This window comes from Sorex fumeus, unplaced genomic scaffold, assembly GCF_029834395.1.
Source record: "Sorex fumeus unplaced genomic scaffold, SorFum_2.1 ptg000019l, whole genome shotgun sequence".
Lineage (NCBI taxonomy): Eukaryota > Metazoa > Chordata > Mammalia > Eulipotyphla > Soricidae > Sorex > Sorex fumeus.
In genome coordinates, this window is record NW_026606076.1 from 38793234 (window position 1) to 38815418 (window position 22185).

The 22185-nt window shown below is 65.4% G+C and overlaps 1 protein-coding gene across 1 annotated transcript; it reads right to left on the minus strand.

Moving 5' to 3' along the window:
• Positions 1-750: 750 nt before the first annotated feature.
• Positions 751-16833, minus strand: AP3D1 (adaptor related protein complex 3 subunit delta 1). The gene is made up of 32 exons (XM_056112765.1): positions 16671-16833; positions 10610-10705; positions 10034-10114; positions 9868-9948; positions 9271-9378; positions 8668-8797; positions 8158-8297; positions 7998-8071; positions 7581-7630; positions 7373-7422; positions 7165-7213; positions 6541-6686; positions 6310-6458; positions 5984-6214; positions 5264-5495; positions 5047-5192; positions 4821-4962; positions 4645-4716; positions 4467-4542; positions 4152-4354; positions 3987-4060; positions 3655-3850; positions 3515-3580; positions 3268-3369; positions 2706-2852; positions 2559-2606; positions 2291-2480; positions 2125-2213; positions 1963-2048; positions 1653-1774; positions 1491-1570; positions 751-1406 (listed from the first exon to the last, which is right to left on the minus strand). The coding sequence occupies exons 1-32, from the start codon at positions 16764-16766 to the stop codon at positions 1311-1313; spliced, it is 3648 nt and encodes a 1215-aa protein (XP_055968740.1). The 5' UTR covers positions 16767-16833; the 3' UTR covers positions 751-1310.
• Between the last annotated feature and the right edge of the window lie 5352 nt (positions 16834-22185).

Below are 22185 nucleotides of genomic sequence, written 5' to 3' on the forward strand. Positions count from 1 at the left end.
CTGGGGCCCCCCAAGCAGCAGAGCCGGGGGTGTGCAGGTCGGGTACTGGGGGGGGGGTGTCTGTACATAGTCCCGCGGGGTCAGGCTATTTGGTGGAATGATTAAAGGTCCTGCTATTTCTCATCACCAAGTTGTCCTCCTGGCTGAGCGGCCTGCGGTCAGGGGCTGGAGGTGGCCAGTGGCTTCAGGACCCCGCAGAGGAGACCAAAGCTGGGGTTCGGGTGGCTCTGGGTTTGACCTCAGGAGGGCCAGGACCGCCAGCTGCACTTGCTGAACTACGAATTTCCACGTGTGGGTTACACGGGTGCCCACGAGACTCGGGCTGGGGGAGTCGCTCAGAACATGAGCCAGAGGGCCCGGTTCACTCACTGCCACCAGATAACACAACAACCGGCTGTGGGGAGGGATGTGCCCAGCAGATGGTGGTGGGGGGAGACCAGGCTCCCCCCCAAACAGCCCATTGCGGCTGAGAGACGCCCAGTGGCTGGGCTGCTGCAGGATCTGCCCTGGCCTCTTGCCCAGGTCTGACGCTGCTGCCCGGGGCTGGCGGAAATCCGCGGGGATCGGGGAACGGGCTGGGGGAGACGGGTCTGAAGGGCAGAGGGCTACCCCCCCCCCACACACACACTGCAGATCCCACCCACCCGCCCTTCAGGGGTGACGTCTGTGGATTCAAACCACACAGGGCCCCTTGGCCCCCCACAACCAGGAGCGTGTTGCCATGGCGCGGGCAGGCAGGGCTGAGACACGTTGCGTACTTTGCGAGTTTATTGGATCGTCTGGACACACAATCGTACAGCCCGGGACGTGGCTCCTTTGGACGGGAATGTCGGTAGCAGGTCAGTTCTCGGGGCGCACGTTGGCCCTGGGGGGCCGAACCGCGGGGGCTGGAGAGACACTACATGCTACGGCGGCGGAGGAAGCTGGAACGGCACCGAGGACCGTCACCTCGGGGCGGGGCGGTCTGGGTGGGAGGTGTCCGGCCAGGGTCCCCCCACCGTCCGGCCGCCCTGGGGAGCGTTCCCTGACACGAGGGGACCTGGGTCCCAAACAACACCAAACCAGACACACTTCTGAGTGGGGGACACATGGAGAGCAGTGGGGCCAGTGGGGACCCCGGGGCGGCCCCTGGGGGCCCGCGGAACTGGGCCGACTTCACAGAAGCCCACTGCCCACAGGGCCAACCCGCGGGTCCCCCTGCTCCCGCAGCCCCCGCCCCCCGCGGCCTTGGGGACGGGGCAGGGCTGTTGGCCAGGGGGGTGGGAAGGACCGGAGTGACACGGTGACGGAGGGGCCGGGCGGGCGGGCGCTCAGCACGGGGCCAGCGTGGCGCGCATCTCCTCCAGGACGTTGCCCAGCAGCGTGGCGTCACTGCACTTCCCGTCCACGGACACCGACTTCTCGCCCTGCGTGTGGGGAAGGCTCGGGTGGGCCTCGAGTGCCATGGGGGGGACCAGGAGGGGCGGTGCCGTGCGCAGGGCGGGGCTCACCTTCTTCACCAGCAGGCAGACGTGGTGGCCCTGGACGGAGCGGCTGTACATGGACGCGCAGGAGTCCACCCGCTCCACCACTGCACAGGGGGGCACGCGTGAGGCCGGCGTGTGCGGGCGGGCAGGCGGGCAGCCGCGCTCAGCCCGAGGCCCGCCCCTTACCTGAGAAGTGATGGTAGAAGCAGATCTTGGCCAGCAGGGTGGGGAAGGACATGCTGATGCCGTCCACCCTGATGGAGCTCATACTCAGCTCCCCCGACTCCAGCAGCTTGGCGAAGGCGTCGCTGGGGCAGGAGGGAGGGCGGAGGGGGAGGCGGGCCTCAGACGGCGCAGGGGGCTCGGTCCTGCGCCCCCTCCCGGTTCGGAGCCCCCAACCAGGCGCCGGCACGTGTCGCTCCCAAACCAAACCCGATCAGGCCCGCACCACCCCCCGGGACTGCTGGGGCTGGCCCGGGGAGGCGGCGGGCGGCACCTGTAGCAGGGCGTGGTGACCAGGTACGAGGAGCAGCTGAAGTGCAGCCGGAAGTCGAGCTTCTCATGCGTGGAGCCCTCGTCGTTCTGCGGAGAGGGAGCGGCGGTGAGGGGCGCGGAGGGGCCCCCGCGGGGTGCGGGGCGCCGTGGGGAGGCGGGGTACCTTGGCGATGAAGGACAGGGTGCCCTTGAGCTTCTGCGCCACGATGATGCTCTGGACCGTGAACACGAACTGCGCCTCGTTGGAGATGCCTGCGGGGCGGGCGGCGGGGCTGAGTGGCCGCCCCCCAGGACCCCCCAGCCCGCCCCCAGCCCCGCCGCCCGCGTACCCGGGGGCAGCTGGAAAGGCACGGGGACGCCGTCGTGCACGGAGGCGCCCTCGGGCCGGGCCAGCTTGGCGTTGAGGGAGTCCAGCACGCTGAACTCCATGCTCTTGAGGGAGCTGGTGCTCCGGTTCTCCAGGACCAGCGACACGGTCACCTGGCTGGCCTTCTGCAGGCTGGCCCGCACATCGTAGGTCTGCGGGCCGGGCGGGGACCGTGAGCCACCCCGCGGGCCCCCCGCGCCCCCCGCCCGGGCTGGCCGCGGCTCGCTCACCATCTTCACGTACGCGTTCTCCGCCAGGAGCGAGTAGCTGGACATGGGCTGCAGGGGACACGGGGCTCAGTGGCGGCCAGCCGGGGCCCCCGCCTCCCAGGCCCAGCCGCCGAGCGAGCGCGGGGTGGGCCGGGGGTGCCCCCTCACCGGGAGAGGCTCCTCCTCGTCGTCGTCCAGCGCCCCGTTCTCCAGGGGCCCCGGCGCGCCCTCGCCCGCCGCCCGCCTCTTCTTGGACTTCTTCTTGTCCTTGGGCCGCTCCTCCTTCTCCTTCTTGTGCTTCTTGTGCCGGGACTTCTGAGGGGCAGCAGAGCGCGGGGCTCAGACCCCGGTCCAGGCAAGGGCGGGCCCACGTGTCTCGTGAAGGGGAGACGGCCCCCACAGCACGTGGACCACCCCCCCAGCAACCGGCAGGGGCCCTTCCGCAGAGCAGGAAGTGGGTGTGTGGGGGCCACGAAGAGGGGGAGGCGGGTGGGGAGCAAGGGCCCCAAGGCTGGGGTGCGAGGGGCTCGCTCCCGTATGTGCTGAGGGGACCGTACGGGGCGCCGGGAGCCAAGCCCGGCTCCCAGGCAAGTGCCCTCCCCGCTGTCCCACCGCTCCAGCCACGGGGCTTCTCCTTCAAGGGCTGGCAGCAACCGGGGGACTCAGCACACCAGTTGTGTCCCCAAGAGGCCTGAGGGGGCCCCCGGCACGGCACAGGGCTCAGCTCTACCTTCTCGGCATCCGGCTGCTCCGCCTCCTCCAGCTCCTCCCCCCGGGGGGCCTCCTGGTCATCCTGGGGGACCGGGGCCGCGGTGTCCACCCCGGGCTCTTCCTGCAGGACCGGGGCGTCAGGGCTTGAAAGAGGCCCGGCCTCCTGCCCCCCAGATTCCTCCAGGAAATCACAGCCCCACCCCACACTCAAACTCAAGCCAAGGCTGGGCCGGGCCAGGGGCAGTGTGCTGGGTGCGGGGCCGTACCGGGGCGGACGCTGGGGCTGGGGCCGGGGCGGGCGGCGTGGTGGACAGCCAGAAGTCCAGGTCGTCCTGCTGGAAGCGGAGCAGCCCTTCAGCGGGGCAGGCCAGCAGCCAGGGGCCCGCGCCCATGACCCCACATCTACCTTCTCCTCCTCCTTCTCCTCCTTCTTCTTCTCTTTCTTCTTCTCCTTCTCTTTGTGCTTCTTCTCCTTCTTCTCCTTCTTCTTGGGCTTCCGGCTCTTCTTCTCCGCCGCTGGGGCCTCCTCTTTCTCGGGGGACCTGGAGGGCTCGGGGTGCCGGTGCTTCTGCACGGGCAGCTTCTCGCTGTCGGCTAAGGGCCTGTGGGGGTGCAGGGGTGAAGCTCCTGCCAGCGCTGGGGCGGGGAACGCGCCTCCCCCCCTCCCCAGGAGGCCCGAGCAGGAATGCGTTCGCGGCGGGGAAGCCTACGGGGGACCCCAGCCCAGCCCCCACTCACTTATCCAGGTCGATGTCCAGGGCCCTGTAGGGGTCGTTGGGGTCCTTGTCCTCCTCGTCGCTGGGCAGTGCGTTCTGGGGTGGGCAGAGAAACAGGCGCTGCCTGACAGCCCAGAGCCCCCTACCCGCAGGCGCCCCGGTTCCCCCCGCCGGCCTCCCAGGGCACCTCGGGCATCTCCTCGGTGACGATGTCCACCCGCTGGGCCGGGGCGATGTCCTCGTCGCTCTCGGTGGGCAGCGAGCCGTGTCGCCGGGCCTTGCCCCGTGGCTCGCGCTCCTTCCGCCGCCGCCGCCGCTTGTCCTTCTCCAGCCGCTGCCGGTGGCGCCGCTCCTCCTCCAGCTTCACGTACTGCTCCGACATGGGCATGCCTGCGGGCGCGCCGCTCAGAGCCGGCTCAGAGCCACTGAGCCCTGGGGGGTCGGGGATGGCGGGGGTGGGGACCACGGGGATGAGGGGGCGAGCCCCAGGTCCCTCACTTGCCTGGGACCTTGAGCGGCACCGAGAGGTCGATGCGCACCACAGGGATGTGCTCCACGCCGGGCGCGTCCTGGTACCGCTGTGTGTGGGGGGGGGCGTGAGCGAGTGGGGTCAGGTCAGCGCCCGGCCGAGGGTGCCGGCGCACGCCCTCTGGGTGCGGGGAGGCCCGCGCGCACCTCACCTTCTGGGGGGACGGCGAGCTCTTGATGTAGAACGGGTTGTTGGCCTGCTCCTGCTTGCGGGCCTCTCGGCGCTGTGGGGACAGGCGCCCGGCACGAGCTCAGCGCCCGGCCCGGGTGTCCACCCCCACGGGCCTGCAGCGAGGAGGGAGGGCGCTGTGTGTGGGGGGGGGCTCACCCGGGCCAGCTCCTCCTCGTCCACCTCGGGCGGCCGCTGCCGGGCCTGCCGCTGCCCCTCTTCCTGGAACATGGCCTTGGGCGGCTCCTCCTCCGACTCGCTGTCCGACGGCGGCTCGTTGATCCAGGCGTCCAGGTCCAGGCTGCCGGGCACACGGCCGGGTTACGGGGGGACCCGACGAGCGGACCGCCCGTCAGCGCCCGGGCCCGCAGCGGCCCCGACCTACCCCTCGGGCACCGGGACCTTCTTCTGGGCCTTGGGGGCCACGGGGTTCAGCTCGCCCGCGAACAGGGCGCTCAGCTCCTCGGCCACCGGCACGGCCTTGGCCTGCAGCTTCTGCACGTGCTTCACCAGCTGGAGGATGCAGGACGCCTGCGGGCAACGCGGGTGAGGACGGCCCCGGGGAGCCCCGGCCGCCCCCTCGGCCCCGGGCCGGCGCTCACCCGCTCCTGGACCTCCAGGTCGGCGCTCTGCACGAACTGCGGCAGCCGCTCGGCCATGAGCTGCGTGACCTCCTGGGCCGCGGCCGCCTCGCCCGCCTGCTCGCACTGCCGCAGGATGGCGGCGAACAGCTTCACCACGTTCTGCACGTACACCGCCTGGATGTGGCCGGGCAGCGTGGTCACCTTGGGCCGCAGCATGGCCTCGAGCGTCTGCTGGGGCTCCTGCAGGTGTCTGAGGGGGGAGGCCGGGTGAGGAGGGGGAGCGGGGCCAGGAGCCAGGAAAGAGCTCGTCCGCCCCCCAGGAGGCAGCGCAGCGGCCAGCATCACTAAGTGGGGAGGAGCACTGGGGGGGAGCCTCGGGGAAGAGGCGTGTAGGTCCGAATGGAGAGGGGAGCCCACGTATGCGCCCTCAAGGCCGTGCCACGGGACAGCAGGCTGAACGCTTGCCCTGCACGTGGGTTCCATCCCCGGCACCCAGAGGGTCCCCTGAACCCACCAGGAGCGATCCCTGAGCACAGAGCAGGGAGTCAGCCCTGAGCACTGCTAGCCGTGGCTGCACCCCCAAAAAACCACACAGAAAACAAAAGACCCAACAGGCGTACGGATGCCCGCGCCCTCGCCAGCTACTGGGTGCGGGCCTGGCCCCTCGTCACTGCCGCACCCCGGCCCGGACCGCACAAGCTTGGGGGGGGACCCGGGAAGCATCACTACGTGGCTCACTCGGAGAACTCGCCGCAGATCCAGGCGGCGGCGTAGAGCACCTCGCAGATGCCGTTGCGCTGGGTGCTGCTGGTCAGCAGGTGGGCGCTGTCCAGCAGCAGGGACATCTGCGACACGGCGAAGCCGCGGATGGCCTTCACGCGGATGGCCACGTCCAGCATCTGCGCGGCGATGAGGTGGCCGTGGCGCGTGCCCTCCAGCCGGGTCAGCTCCACCAGGACGCTGATGTACCTGCCGCGGGCGGGGGTGCCGGTGAGGGGGGGCCATGCCGGACGCCCCTGGGGGTGCCGCCCTCGCCCCGAGTGGTCCCCCGCCCCTGCCCGCACCACTCGAAGTTGGTGATGTGCTGGTAGTTGGACTGGCTGCAGATGTCCAGGATCTTGGTGAGCAGCTCATCCCGGTACGTGGTGCCCTCAGCCTTGTCCACATGGCTCATCAGCTTCTTCACGATCTCCATCAGGTTCTTCTTGGACACCTGCGGAGGGGCCGGGCCGTGTGATGGGCAGGCCAGGGGCCGCAGGGCACGGGAGGGCACAGGCCGGGCCGGGGTCACGCACCATCCCGTACAGGAGGTCCAGGGCCCGCAGGCGGATGGACTCGTCCTTGTCGTCCAGACACTGCAGGACCAGGTCCTTGTGCGCCTGCACAGACTTGGGGTGCGTCCGCAGGATCTTGGACATGGCCAGGAGGCCCAGGTACTTCACTGGAGGGGAAGGGGGGCACGGAGACACGGTCACTGCCCCAAAGATGGCCCCCAAGCAAGTTCGGCCCCCTCCACCTCATCCAGCCCCAACAGCAGGGACAGCAAACGCCGGGCCCCAAACCCAGACCCTGCTGCCTGGGCCCTTAGGACCCTGGTGCCAGGCAGACTGACCCCACGCGCCCACCTAAGGACGGGTGTGCTGTGGGTCTGCACCCTGGAGGAGCCACCTGGAGAGACACAGCAGTTCAGGGACATACCCGGCAGCCCTTCTGCCCCCACCCCCATCCCACCCTCTGCACCCAGGAATCACTCCTGGCGGGGCTCAGGGGACCCTATGAGGTGCCGGGGACCAAACCCAGGTCAGCCATGGGCGAGGCCAGCGCCCTGCCCGCTGTGCTAAGGCTGCGGCCCCCCAGCCTGGTTCTTCAGAGGCGACACCGTGACAGGGGTGAGGCCTGCACGGTCGGGAGCCACTCACAGTTCTGATCCGAGTCCTCGATCAATATCCTCAACTTCTGAACGCAGAGCTGCAGAGAGGAAGAGGCCGTCGATTCCCCCATCTGTGCCCAAGCCAGGGGAACCAGAAAGGGGACCCCCTGGGCACAGTGGCTGCAGGGCCCTGGGAGAGGGAACCCTGGAGGGCTGCACGGAGGGGAGGGTGGGAACCCGGGGCGGCTGGGCCGTACCTGGATGCTGGCACTGTGGTTGGGCATGCCGGAAGACAGCGAGATGAGAACTGGAACAGACGGGCTGGGTCGGCCGCCGCCATGGGGGGAAGGCCCCACCCCACTCTCTTCCCGAACTCGGCCCCCCCACCCCCACCCTCACCCCCACCCCTGCCCTGAGGTCTCCATGCAGATGGGTCCAGCCCAGCACCACTCTCCTCTCGCTCACCGGCGATGACAGTGTTGACGCACTCGTACAGGAGGGACATGGCGGACGTGCTGCGGGGCAGGGCAGGACAGGAAAGAGTGAGGGCCCGGGACGTGGCCTGCACCCCGCTGGGCAGACCCCCAACTCTGTGGGGCGCCCAGGGCCAGCGGGAGGTCAAACAAGGAGGGCGGGAGGCACTGACCAGGCCCAGGTCACCCAAACCCCAAGTGAGGCTGTGCCCCGGGGTTAATGTGTCCACTGCCCACAGCACCGCAGGGTGGGAGGGGTCCACAGGTGGGTGTGAGGTGATGGGGGCCCACAGGCAGGTGTGGGGGGACGGGGGCCTGCGGGTGGGTGTGAGGTGATGGGGACCCTTGGGCGAGTGTGGGGGGACGGGGGCCTGCAGGACAGGAGGGGAGCCGCAGGGTCCAGGCCCACCTGTGGATGAGGTTGGTGAGAGGCTCGATGAGCTTCTTGCCCAGCCTGGGCTCCAGGGGGGTGAGAGCACCGAACTAGGGGAGCAGCAGGGCGGGGTCAGAGGGCACCCACACGCCCTCCCTCCAGGTGCCCCCCGCCCCCCACCCTGCCCGGGCCCCACCAGTTTGATGATCTTGATGAGGACCCAGTTGTTGGTGGACGAGGTCATGAGCTTGAAGAAGAGCGGCGCGAGGGACAGGTAGTTCTTGGGGTTGCGCCGCGCCAGCTCACAGATGACGTTGACGGCGGCTGACTGGACCCCTGCGGGAAGGAGAGCTCATGGGGCAGCTCCCGGTAACGGGGGGGCCATAGGGAGAACCCCGCGGAAGGGGAACCCCACCGAAGGCGGCCTGGTCCCCACCTCAGGGTCCCCGGGGTAGAGGATGGGCCCGAGCAGGGGCAGCTGCCCCTCCCCATCCTGTTCCACTCCCCCCCTCCCGCTTCCCTCTAGAACCTTCTGCACCGCGAGTCCCAGGACCGGACTGTGGGGCGCACAGCGGCAGGAAGTGCCGGGCCGGAAAGGCGGCCTGACAGGGACCCCAGCCCAGCCCCTCCGTGGCCACACGTGGACGCCCTCAGGACACGGGCCCTGGTCAGCCAGGGACCCCTCCCACGGCCGGCCGGCACGCACCAGGGTCGGGGTCCTCCAGCTTCTCCTTGAGGCGGGGGAAGGCGGGGCGCAGCGACTCGGGGTACTTGAGGAAGACCTTGTACATGATGAGCACGGCCTTCTTCCGGATGTACGGCTTCGTGTGCGACATCTGCGGGGGCAGCGCTCTGTCCCTGGACCCCCCGGACATCCCTCCCCCATCGGCCCTGGGCCTCACCCCAACACCCCAAGGCAAACTGCTTCCTGTCTCCTAGTCAGAGATCTCTCCCCACCTGCTGCCCCCGGGGCCTGGACAGAACCCAGCTGCCCGGCCCTGCAGTGGCCCAGGGCGGGTGGCCCAGCCGCTGGGGGGCTTCGGAGCCTCGTGCCTTGCCCCTGAGCCCTTGCCACCCCCCCACTCCGCACAAATGCTGTCCCCTAGCAACCCCCAGACGGCCCAGTGCTGAGAAGTGGGGTGCTCATCTCTGAGGCCCCAGAAGGCCCCCTGGGGGTCGGGACACACGTGGAGTGGGCTAGCAGAGGGGTGCGGCGGGGTGCTCCCGTGTCCGACAGCATGGGGGGAGTCGGGGCCCATCCCTCTAGCTGGGTGCCTGTGACCCCTGGGCAGTGCCCCCCGACCCTCACCAGGGTCATGATGTCGTTGGCCAAGTCCCTGGCAAGATCTGGGGTGACGAAACAGGACAGGCCAGTCAGCGCGACGCCTGTGTCATACTGACTGGGGCTGCTCAGGTCCTGGGGGAAGAGAAGGGGGGAGGGTCACTGGGTGGCTGCCATGGTGACCGGCCCCTGCGGCTGCCGATTTCCCACCCCTACCCGAGAATCCGGGTCAGCGGGTCCGGCAGGAGTCCCCAGCTCGCCTGCAGCCCCGGGTCCCCTCCCTGCCCACAGGGCCCAAGATCTCGCAAGGTCCCACACCGTGGGGGAGGGCGCCGCCACCCTCACCGACCTGGGAGCCCTCCACCCTCGTCTGTCTGGGAGGCCCCCCCCCCAGCACGTCTGTCTGGGAGCACACCCCCCAAGTCTGTCATCACTTCTTAGGAAGAGGTTAGTCCCGGCTCTGGGCTCAGGTGTGACCCCGGGGCTGTGCTTGTGGGGTACCCATGAGGGGCCACCAGGGATCCAACCCAAGTGGCCACTTGCAAGGCGCCAGCTATCTGGCCCCATCCCCCCACCTCCCGGCCCCTTCTGTCCAGCCAGGCTGGCGGTGCCCCGGGCCCGCACCTTGCGGATCTGGTTGGTGGTCAGCATGATGACGTCCGTGCCCTCGTGGAAGCACTGCGAGGCGGCCAGGTAGCCGATGCGCTGCGACCCAAAGGACAGGTGAGGCGGGAGCGGGAGAGAGGGGTCGCCCCACCCCCGCGCGCCACCCCGCCCAGGCGCCCCGCACCTTGAACGTGAACTTGGAGGCGCTCATGACCTCGATGATGTTGAAGGCAGCCCAGCTGATGTCGTAGCCCAGCATCTGCAGCTGTGGGCGAGAGCGGTGACTGTCAGCGAGGGGCGCCCCGGCGGGACGGGCCAGGACAGGGAACACGGCCCACCGTACTCCAGGCCCGGAGGCTCCGGGAAAAGTGATGCCGTGACTCAACTTCCCTGCCAGCCCTGCAACGGCCACACCTCCCTGCACTAGCAGTGCAAGGGCGGTACCCTCCGCCCCCCAGGCTCCGTCATCAGCAGCCTGACCCGCCACAAGCGGATGGCACCCGCGCCCGCCCGGAAGAGGCAGTGACAGACGAAGAACAGACGTGACGGCTGGAGCAGGGGGCGGGGGCAGGGCACAGAGCCAAGAGCTAAGCACTTAGGCTGTGCACGCATGCCCGGGGCATCCCTGGGACCTCGTGCACCCCCGCCCACGGGACCCGCACGCAAGGGAAGACAATACAGACAGGTATATGAACGGACGGACAGCTGGGAATGGACGGAGGGAGGGCGGGGACAGACGGACAGGTGCTCGGACACGCACGTAGGTGAGCTTGCACACGGCGTTGGCCTTCACCGCGATGTTATCCTGCTTCAGCTCCTGCTTGATCTCATCGATGCACTGCGAGATGTACTTGGCCTGGAGGGGGCAGAGGGCTGAGTCAGGACCCCCGCAGACTCGCCGGGGTCAGCTGGCGGTGAAGAGAGGGGCGGCAGGGCAGACTGCGGGAGGGGGGCTGGGCTCTGCAGCAGGCCCAGAATCCGGATTTCTCTGCGTCGACTGGCCTCTGGTTGCTGTTTGTCTTAGGGTCACATCTGGTTTTGCTCAGGGCTGACTCCCGGCGGTGCTGGGGGGGGGGGGGGGCGGGGGGGAGGCTGTGGAGTGCTGGGGCTCGAACCCTCCCCGCTGACCTGACGTATCTTCCCGAGTGCTGAGAGGGGACCCAGCCCAGCTGCGGGCCTGGCCCTGGGGGCTGTCTGGCCACTGTGGGACGCACACAGTGGGGCTGGGGATCAAATCCGGAGCCGCAAACAAATGCAGCCTGAGTTTCCCGGAGTCCGCTTCAGGGAGGGGCGGCCAAGGAGGCAGGGGTCCCTTTAGAATTTAGCTGTCACCCCGGGAAAGCTCCAGGACAGGCACCACTTTTTTCTTTTTGCTTTTTGGATCACACCGGCGATGCACAGGGCTTATTTCTGGCTCATGCATTCAGGAATCACTCCTGGCGGTACTTGGGGGACCACGTGGGATGCTGGGGATCTAACCCGGGTTGGCTGCGTGCAAGGCAAACGCCGTACCCATTGTGCTATCGCTCCAGCCCCGAGCAGATGGCAGGGGCCAGCCAGCCGGACAGGGAACCACTGACCCCTGTCCAGGTCCTGGGCACTCGTGAATGTTTCATGGCCCAGGGGCAGCCACTGGGACACAGGTGTCACCGGATCCTTCTCTCCCTCCCGACTAAGGGCTTCCATTTCAAAGGATGCGCAGGCCCTGGGCCAGAGTGCCGGGGCGAGCGCAGGTCAGGCTGGCGCAGGGACCCCACCCTCGCGGGGTGCGGGAAAAGTGACAGTGAAGAGAATGTCGGGTGTCGGGTCCAGAGCACATGGGGAGCCAGACCCTGACCCCCGGGGTGTGGGGCGACGACACCCTAACTGCAGGCACTCGGTGACCTGGCCCCATCCGCATGAGTAGCCCCCCCCCCCCCCCCCCCCCCGCAGGGCAGAGCAGTGCGTGAGGACCGCAGCCCTGTGGGGTTCTGGAGATGCCTGAGAGCTGGACCGCGGAGAGGAGCGAGTGTCAGCCAACAGGGGGCAGCGACAGAGCGAAGAGAAAACAACTTCAAGAGAGGGCGCGAGGCAGAACCCCCCCGGCCAGGCCCCTACCCAGCACCCACAAACCCAGTTTCTCAAACTGGGGGTGCCGCCCAAAAGCCTCGAGACTAGTCCGCAGGGGCTGAGAGGGCCGTGTGGGGCGAGGCACCTGCCCTGCACCCCGCAGACCCGGGTGCATCCCCGGGCTACAGCCCACAGCATCCAGTTCAATTCCCAGCACCCCAAGGGGAAAAAAATACAAACGCCTCTTGATGACTCATCCGCTGACCGCTGGCTTATTTATTTGGGGGGAGGGGAGAGGTGGGGTCTGGGCCACACCTGGTGGTGCTCGGGGCTCACTCCAGGAGGTGCTGGAGGGACCGTATGGTGGGGCGCTGGGGACGGCGCCCGGGTTGGCCGTGTCCAGGCGAGCACCTTCCCAGCAGAACCATCTTGCCGACCCCTGACCTTTGCCTCCGATACCTGACTTCCTCCTCTCCCGCCCAGTCACCTCACAGCTTCCTGGGTGAAAGGAGAGGCCACCCAGCCCTGCCCTAGGGGAGTCCATGGCCCGCCCTCTGCCCTGCCCCCCCGCTGCTCCCCCTTCTCACGCTCGGCGCTGTCCCTGGGCTTCCCAGCGCCCAGCTGAGTCACCCCCTTCCAGGAGAGCCCTCACCCGCGTCTGTGCTTTCATGTCTCACGGAGAGGCGGGACTGGAGGGGGAGGGACAGGGACCCCGATGGACAGCCAAGTGGCATGGAGATGGGGGGAGGACAAGCAAACTTGTCCCCAGGGAGGCGAGGGTGCCACTTCCGGGCATGTGGCTGCCCGGAGGGGACCCCCGGAGACCTCCCCCGCGGGCATCTGCCCTCCCGAGCCAGGGCCCGTCACCCAGGAAGTGCTCAGGGTTCAGGTACTCAAGAGTCAGAGGCCAGGCGGAGCGCAGACCCTCCGGGACAGAGACACAGACACGGAGACAGAGAGAGACAGAGCAGGAGCTCTGGGCAGCTTCCACTCATTCATTCATCCAACTCACTCACCCATTAATTCATTCTCCCTCCCTCCCTCCCCGGGCGGAACCTGGGGCCTCCCACCTGCAGAGTCCACGCTCAGCCTCGGGGCCACTCCCGCCTCTGCCCTTCCTTTCTTGATCTGGCGTCTGGGGCTTGGGGGCCCACTCGGCAGGGCCCCTGGACCTGCTCTAGCTCGGAGACACCCCAAGCACCACAGCATCATCACAACACTGGGCCTGGCGGGGGGAGGGGGTCGATGGGGTTCAATCGGGGGTGGGGGGGGCGTCTGGATGGTCCAGACGTCAGCCGGGTCCCAAGCCGTTGGCTGTTGGGCAAGAAGCCTTTGGGGTGCCGGGAGTGTCCCCCCACAGCGGGAGGGCACAGGGTGGTCGGGGTATAGACCGCCCACAGGGGACACGAAAGGCCCAGGCACGGGCAGTGCTGATCACTGTCCACCTGTCTCCACGCAGGTGGCTGGAATCTCCGCACAGTGATCAGCCAGGCCGGGGCCGGGGCTCGCTGTCCACTGTGCCCTCAGTGGGCACCCAGGTGGCCATGACAGAGCGGACAGGGGCCATCAAGCATCACCCCACAGCCGCAGGCCTGCTAACACAGACAGCTGCCCCGGGGGTCTCTGCAGAGCCCACTGTCCTCTCCACTCCTCTCTGTGGCATCAGGGACAAGCTCAGTGTCCCGCGTGCAGGCAGGGACCCACCTAGCTCCAGACACAGGGCCCAGCGCCCTGAGTGCAGGCAGGCCCTCACCCCTGGACACGCGGGCGATAGCAATCACGAGCCCCCCATGTGACCATGACTGACGTCCCCAGACATGGCCGCATCCCCTGGGGCACCAGGACACAAATGCAGCAGGACGAAAGAGTGAGCGGCGGGCGGGAGGGGCCAGTCACAGGGCGGCTGATAGCAGGCAGGGACACCCTACACCCTGTTTGTGAGGGGGAGCACAGGGTCCCCGGCAAGAGGCTGGCTGTCGAGGCCCCTCTGGCTTCGCCCAGCTTTGGGGGGACAGCAGTCCCCCAGTCTGCAGCATCTCCCAGAAGGGCCTCCACAGCTGAGGGCATTCAGGCGGGATAGAGGGGGACCCGAGACCCTGGGGGGCCCAGTGGGACTGCAAGGGTGCTCATTCAAGGGGAAGGGAGGGCCCAAGTCCAAGAGCATGGGGGGATAGTGGCCTCTGTCAGGGGGACACCGGCCTGAGTCTGGGAGGGACACCAGCCTGAGTCTAGGGGACACTGGCCCTCTCTACTCGTGTTCTCGACGGCCGTGATCAGAGCAAGCCGTCAGGTCATCCTGACTTGAGGGGAGCCCTGTTGGGCCCAGACCCAGAGGGAGGCCTAGTCACTGGCCTGTGGCCTCGGGGCACAGGTCAGCAGCGAGCCAAGAGCTGAGACGAGAGGCCGGTCCGGAAGTGAGCGCTGTGCAGGCCAAAGCTCCATGCCCACTGCTGCCCGCGCCCCCCCCCGCCCCCGCCAGGAGCAGCCACTCAGGCAGGGTCTGCGAGACAGGCTGTGCCCAGAGGCTGGGGGTGCAGGTGGGGCCCTCCAGGGCTGCAGTTGCAGGTGGGAAAGGGGGGGACTGCCTGGTTCCAGGCCTGAAACACCCCCCCAGCAGGCCCAGGGGAGGTCCCCGCTTGAGCCCCAAGGAGTCCATCCTCACACTTCACAGTCCCTGAACATCACCGCAAAGGGAGGGAGGGGGAGTCCCCAAGAAACCCACAAGTGAGGGCAAGGAGCTGACCGCCAGGCTGACGCAAGGGGCCCCTCTGAACATCAGCACATCAGAGACGGAGGCTGGGCCCGCACAGGGGTCAGTGCCTGTCGGGCCAGCCCGATCCCTGCAGACATCCGAGTTCCTACAGACAACTTCTGGTCACATTGCCAGGTACCTTTAAAGGACCCTCCACTGAAGGGGGAGCGGGGCCCCCACCCCAGCCTGGCAACCTGCTGCACCCCTAGCACAGAACAGGGCCAGGAGCAGGCCCCAGGCCGGACCCCGACCCCAGCCATCCCACAACAATGAAGGGCAGGGGTGGGGGGAGGCGGTCAAGACTCCCCCAAGGCGGACCACGCCACCTCCCCCAGAGCCAGGCCACTTGTGAAACCCCCGCGGCCCAGGGAGGGGCAAGTGTGCTGGGGAGGGGTCAGAGCGACAGGACGGCTGGGAGGGGAGGGCGCGGGCCGTACACGGGGCAGACCCACGGACGGTGCCCGGCACCCCACAGGGTCCCCCGAGTCCCGCCAGGCGTGACCCCTGAGCACAGAGCCAGGAGTCAGCCCTGAGCACCGCCGGCTGTGGCCCCCCCCCAACAAAACCAGACAACAAAAAGTGCTCGTGCCCCTCCCTGCTGGCAGAAACGGGGTGACCAGCGCCCCAACTCTGGCATCTCCGGCGCACACATCCGGGTCACCGCAGAAACCTCAGCTGTGGGGGCTGGAGCAGACAAACCTGGGGCGAGGGGGGGTCACAGGCTGGGTCTGGAGAGTCTGACAAGGAGGGTACAGCCCCCCCAGAGACCCCCCCGCCCCCCAGTTCCCCATGCACACGGCGGATCTCGGGAAAAGCCCTGGGCTGCGGAGGCTGGGGACAGGAGTGACTCAGCCAGGCTCCCGGAGGGGGACACTGGCAGCCAGGGAGGTGACAGCCAGGCCAGGACCCTGGGGCGGGCACCCCTCACGGGAGGGGCTGGGGCAGCACCAGACACGGGAGGGTCCTGGGGATGGGGGGGGGAGGGAGGAGGTGTGGGAGATGTAGACCCCCACCCCCCGCATTAGAAGAGCCCCCTAAGCAGAGGGTCCTGGGGAGGGTGAGACGCCAACAAACCGGCCCCCTCCCCCACCGCCCCACCCCACCCGGGAGGTGCCCAGGGACAGCGGCGGAGGCCGAGCAGACAAAGACAGACGCCAGCGGCCAGCGCGCACCTGGGCGGGCGCCACGTCTCCGGAATCCAGAGCCCAGAGCCATGGACAGTTCCGCGGGCGCAGCCCCGGGGGACACGCTGTCACCAGGTCGCTGGGGAGGCCGCTCCCGGGCTGGACTCCCGGGTGAGCCCCGGCAGAGGGCCCAGAGCTAGTTGGGGGGAGGCGGCCCTGATCCAAGGGCCCCCCCAAAACACGCACTTCCCCGGACTCCCGGGAAAGCCTGGAGGTGGGGGCGGGGGGCAGGTGGCCTGGGGACCGGCCGGCAGGGTGGGGGTGACATATGGGAGAGGTCACGGGGTGCAGAGCGGGGCGGGGGCCTCCCTGCCGGCGCCCAAAGGCCACCCCCCCACCTTCCTCCTAAATCTAGGTCACAGGCTGGGGGCAGGGGACAGGGAGGAAGCGGCCCTCGCAGGAGAGGGGGCCTTGCACGGGGAACCGGCTGCCCCTGCACCCAGGGACTGGCCACTCCCGCCTGTCTTGCAGTGGACACGGGCCTGCTGGCTCCCAGGGGCCTCGGGTGCCCAGGGGCTTTCTCGGAGAGCCCAGGGGTCCCACCAAAAAAAGAGCAAAAATCAGCCTCGGGGGGGGCTTGGTTCAGCGCAGGGAGGCCGGCGACACTCGGGAGGGAGAGTCCGCGCCGCTGTCCAGGGTGGGGGAAGCGGGTAAACTGAGGCTGGAGGAGGGCGGCCGCCGCGCCGTCCCGCCGCCGGGAACCGCGAGGCCCGGGGGTCCTCCGGAGCTCGGGGAGGCGGCGGCGGCGGCGGGGGGCGGCCTCTCGGCGGGGGGAAACTGAGGCTCGGGAGCCGGAGCGCGCATGCTCGGGGGCGGGCGCTGCGCCCCAGGCTCACCTCGTCCTCCTTGTGGTTGCGGATGCCGCGCACCAGGTCCTGCAGGTTCTTGTCGAACATGCGGTCGATGCTGCCCTTGACCATCTTGAGGGCCATCGCGGCGGCCGGGCTGCAGCCCCGGGAGGCCCCGCGACGCCGCACCTGCCGCCCGCCGGGCGCTGCGCTGCCGGCCGCCGCGCCGGGCCGGGCTCCCAGGCCAAGCCGGCGGCGGCGGCGGCGGCGGCGGCGGCGGCGGCGGGGGGCGGGGGCGGGGGAGGCGGCGGCGGCGGCGGCGACCACCCCGCGGACGGCCGCGCTCCCGCTCCGGCTCGGGCTCCCGCTCCGGCTCGAGCCGCGCCGCTGGCAAATGGCGGACAAGATGGCGGCCGGTCAGCTGACGGCAGCGCCGCGGCCCGGCGGGCCCACCCCCCGGAAGCCCCGCCCCCCGAAGCGCCCGCCCCGCCTCCGCGTTTCCAGGACGACGCCCGGCGGCCCAATAAGGAGGCCTGGCTCCGCCCCCTAGGCCCCCTTTGGCCCCGCCCACCCGGACTCGGGGTTGTTCCCTCCGAGAGAGCGGAGTTGGGCGAGACTCCACCCACTTCCTTGTTCCGTGGCCTAACCACGCCCACGAGGGGCGCCCTGGCAGCCCCGATCCCGTTCGAGAGACCCATCGGGGGGCGGGGCCTGCGGTGGGCGGGGCTCCCACGTGGACCTTCTCCAGCTGGTTCGCCAGGGAGAATCCAGCTCCGCCTTTGCTGCAGCTCCAAGCTGACGCTGCCCGGGGGACGCTGCCCGGGGGACCTAGTGCTGTCTGGAGTGATACGGTGCGTCCTGCACGTCTCACGTTATCCTAGGACATGGGCAGGGCTGGGAATTCACACGCTCCTCAACCCTCCCCCGGAAAATTGAGGCCCTGATACCTTACACCCTGCAATCAAACTAATGAGATCCTAGTTCCCGGGGTCTCTGCCGTGTTCCAGGCATGAAAGGGGCCCCGGACACCCCACTGTGAGGGTGCTGCCCTTAGCACCTGCGGACCAGGGACACGCAAACATTTGGAAAAGCCAATTTCTTTCTATCTTTCTTTTTTATTTGTTTTTTTTTTTGGTTTCTGTCTCACATCCGGCGATGCTTGTTCGTACTCTACACCCAGGCGTCCTGGAGGTACTGGGGCTGGGGGCATCTCAGAGGGTGCTGGGGATGCAGCCCTGGTCTGCAGTGTGCCTTACCCACTGTACTGTCTCTCCGGCGCCTAAAAAAGCCAGTTTTAAACCAGAAAATGAGATGCACGTTCTGTGGGTCTGAAAAAGAACATAGGACCACTTTAGGGTTTAGGGCTGGTGAAGTAATAGATCAGGAAGGGCGCTTGTCGTGCACGCTGTCGACACCAGGGTTCCATCCTGGAATCCCATGCGGTCCCCCAAGCACTGTGAGCACTGCCAGAGTAATTCCTGAGCATCGCAGTGTTTCCCCAAAAAAGAATAAATAAATAAATAATGACTAAAACCAAAAACTAAAAAGACCCAAATCACAAACAAAATGTAGCCCAGCCTTTTCTCCGCCGTCATCATCACTGGGCAAACGTGGCTCTTCTCACAAGACTTTTAGGATCAAATGGTTCCTGGCCAAGAAACAGGAGCAGGGGCTTGGAGCAACAGCACAGCGGGTAGGGCGTTTGCCTTGCACGCGGCCGACCCGGGTTCGATTCCCAGCATCCTATATGGTCCCCCAAGCACCGCCAGGAGTGATTCTTGAGTGCAGAGCCAGGAGTAACCCCTGAGCATCGGCTGGGTGTGACCAAAAAAAAAAAAAAGAAACGGAAGCAGAGTCAGCCCATTCCTCAATGCATTCGGATGAAAATTGGTTATAGGATCGGGGTCCAAGAGAAGACACTGGAGGAGAAGCAAACTGAGTCTGTAAGGCGAGTTGCACGGGGGATGCATGAGCCTTGGTGAGCCGCTAGGATCTTGCACACACCGCAGGCAGAAAGGGACCACAAGTTTGTTTGATTAGGAAATCTAGTTTTTTTATTTTTCTTTTCTGGCTTCTGTACCTATCGCCAACTCAGTAATAAATCATCTGTGAGACCCTGAAAAAAATGTGTATGTAGCCCAGTACTTTCTCTCTGGAGAAAGTACTCAGGTTTGGGGCTGAAGTGATAGAGGGTAAGGTGCTTGCCTTGCATGCAGCCTACCCAGGATTTATTCCCGGCATCCCATATAGTCTCCTGAGCACCGCCAGGAGTAATTCCTGAGCACAGAGTCAGGAATAACTCCTGAGCGTCGCTGGGTGTAACCCAAAAAGCCCCCCCCCAAAAAACAAATTCAGGTTAAGGCCCTTAACTTTTATCTATGTGGCCACGTCAATTTTGTTTTAAGTCTCCATCTCACATAAGATGCCCTAAATTCCGCCAGTAGTGATGCCAGGAGTAAGCCTGGAACACCCCCAGATGTGACCACCCACTCCCCCACAAAACAAAATTCTGTAAGTTGCATGCAGCTGACCCCAATTCAATTCCTGATTTCCTGAGCACTGCCAGGAGAGCTCCCAAGCATGGATTCAGGAGTAGCCTCTGAATACTGCCAGCTATGGCCTCAAGTTGCAAAAAATTAAACAAAATAATAACCCGTTTGGGGGGTTGATGGTTCAGAGGACTGGCGGGCTTTTTCTACATGTGGAAACCCCAGGTTCCATCCTTACTAGGGGGACCCAAGTAGTGCCAGTGGTTTGATTTGGGCTTCAAAACCAAAAGAAACAAAACTGAGGGGTGGGGTGGGAAAATGGATTTCAACACAGTGCACAGGGGGCTGGAGCAATAGTATAGCGGAGAGGGTGTTTGCCTTCCGTGCGGCTGACCCAGTTCCAATCCCCAGCGTCCCAGAAGGTCTCCCGAGCTCCTCCAGAATGCAGAGCCAAGAGAAACCCCTGTACATTGCCGGGCATGGCCCAAAAACCAAAAAGAAAAAGAAAATTGTAGTGCATGTCTGCGGGTCTAACTATGCCTCAGAACCACACCTCCAAAACTGAGGACATCCGTCCAAATAAAATAAAATTTAGGTCCTCCAAGCCCTGCCAGGGCTGGTCACTTAGTGCAGAGCCAGGAGTAAGCCTTGATTGCAGCTAGGTGTGGCCAAAAAAAAAAAAAAAGGGAAAAATTGCTGAGGGAGTGGAATTTCCCTGACTCTTGGGGAAAACGCGAAGTCCAGAAGGAAAGAAATAAAAGGTCACTTTTTTTTTTTTTGGTCACAACAGGCGATGCTCAGGGTTATTCCTGGCAGTGCTCGGGGGACCCCCTAAGGGATGCTGGGACCAGAGTGGGCCATATACCAAGTAAATGCCTGACCCACTATGCAATCACCCAGGCCTGGAAGAATTTTTTTTTTCTTTTTGGGTCACACCCGGCGATGCTCAGGGGTTCCTGGCTCATGCACTCAGGTATTGCTCCTGGCAATGCTCGGGGGACCATATGGGATGCTGGGAATCGAACCTGTGTCGGCCATGTGGGCTGCGTGCAAGGCAAACGCCCTATCCGCTGTGCTATCGTTCCAGCCCCTGGAAGAATATTTTTTGACTAGAACCGATTTTTCCCCTTGCAGGGAAAGGGAGCCTGCCTGCAATCCTCTGGGAGGCCAGCAGAGGGGGTCACTGTACAGGCTCCGCTATGGTAGGGCCACTAACCCTTGATCGGCTCTTGAAATTGGACGATCCCACCTCCCTCCCACCCCCACCCCCGGCCCCCATAATAAAGTCCGCACGTCTGTAATTAGTGTCAAATGCAGTCCTTAATCAGCTCATTTATCTAAAAGTTACCCAGTGGGGAGGGCGGTTGCCTTGCACGCAGCTGACCCAGGTTTGATCCCTGGTACTCCGTAAGGTCCCTAAACCTGCCAGGAGTGATTCTTGCCTCTAGGTGTTGCCCCAATACAACAAAAACAACAACAACAATTGCAGTCAACCACCTTTGTATCCTTCCTAATATCCATCCATTATTCCATTCATTCACCCACGCACCCATCCATCCATCCATCTAACCATCCACTTATCCATTTATCTTCTTTTCCTTCCTTCCTTCCTTCCTTCCTTCCTTCCTTCCTTCCATCCATCTTCTCTCCATCCACTGATTCAACAACGTACTAAGTATCTCTGCGCTAAGACCAGTGAACGCACATGAAGTCAGAGAAAGTCTGGGGTGCTGGGGATCCAGGACGATCGATGTCAGGACCAAGTTATTCTTTGGTTAAGTTTGGAGGGGCTGCATCTTGAAGTGCTCAGAGCTGACTCCCGGCTCTGCACTCAGGAATCACTCCTGGTGGGGCTCAGGGGTCCCTATGGGGTCGTCGATTGCCTCGAGCAGGCCCCAGTAACGTCTCCTTCATCCTAGCCCTGAGATTATATTCAAGGCTCTTTAGGAGAATGAGACCCATCATCGTTACTGGTATTTGGCATATTGGGTACGCCACGGGGAGTTTGCCAGACTCTGCCGTGTGGGCAGGCTACATTCGGTAGCCTGCCAGTTTGTCCAAAGTAGGAATGAGATGCCATAATAAGCACCTATGGGGTGCTAGGAATCAAATCCAATTCTGGATCATGGAAGGTGCGCGCCCTCCCAGCTGCTATACTCTGGTCCAGCCCTACTTGCTTTGCTTTTTCAAATCGTGTTCTCTTGAACATCTCTGTCTCTGTCTCTGTGTCTCTGTCTCTGTGTGTGTGTGTGTCTCTCTCTCTGTTTCTGTCTCTGTCTCTCCCCACCTCCCCCGCCTAAGCACCTATCTCGCTGGGCTCTTAGCCAGGGGCTCTGTGCAGGTATGTGGAAGGGCTGGGCACACCCAGGTCAGGGGTCTGAGGTCAGCCTCGAGGAATGAATGGGGGCGTCTCCCTCTCGGGGGGCGTGTCCCTCTCGGAGCATCTGCTTTCAGCTCATTGGCCACAGCAAACTAGGGCCCCGCCCACTACCGGTGGGACCAGGGTGGAGGGACCGCCCAGTTGCGGGAACTTGAACCTCAACTTGACAGTGTTTGTACAGGGAGGGGTGAGGAACACTCCGTCCCTTGCTACTTATCCCACCCCACCGTGGGTGTTTTTTTTTTTTTTTTAGGGAGCCTCACCCTGTTGTACCATGTCCTTTGGTGATAGGGGTCCTCCCGTTGTTCATCGATTTGCTCGAGCAGGCCCAGTAACGTCTCCATTATGAGACTTCTTGTTGCTGTCTTTGGCATATTGAATACTCTGGGTAGCTTGCCAGGCTGTTCGAGAGGGGCGGAGGAATCGAACCTGGCTCGGCCGGGCTGTCTCCGCGCAAGGCAAACGCCCTACCGCTGTGCTATCACTCCAGCCGGTGATAGGGGTATTCATGGCAGATCTGGGGGTCAAACTGATCTTCTCCCATATAGTTCCCCATCTCCTGTATAGCAGAGATGTGATCTACATAGGACTTGAGTTATTTTCTAGGGCACCGTGAAATTATTTAGTTTTGGGGAGAAGGGGCACCACACCCAGTGGTTCTCAGAAGTCATAAAACAAGCATTCTAATCTTCAG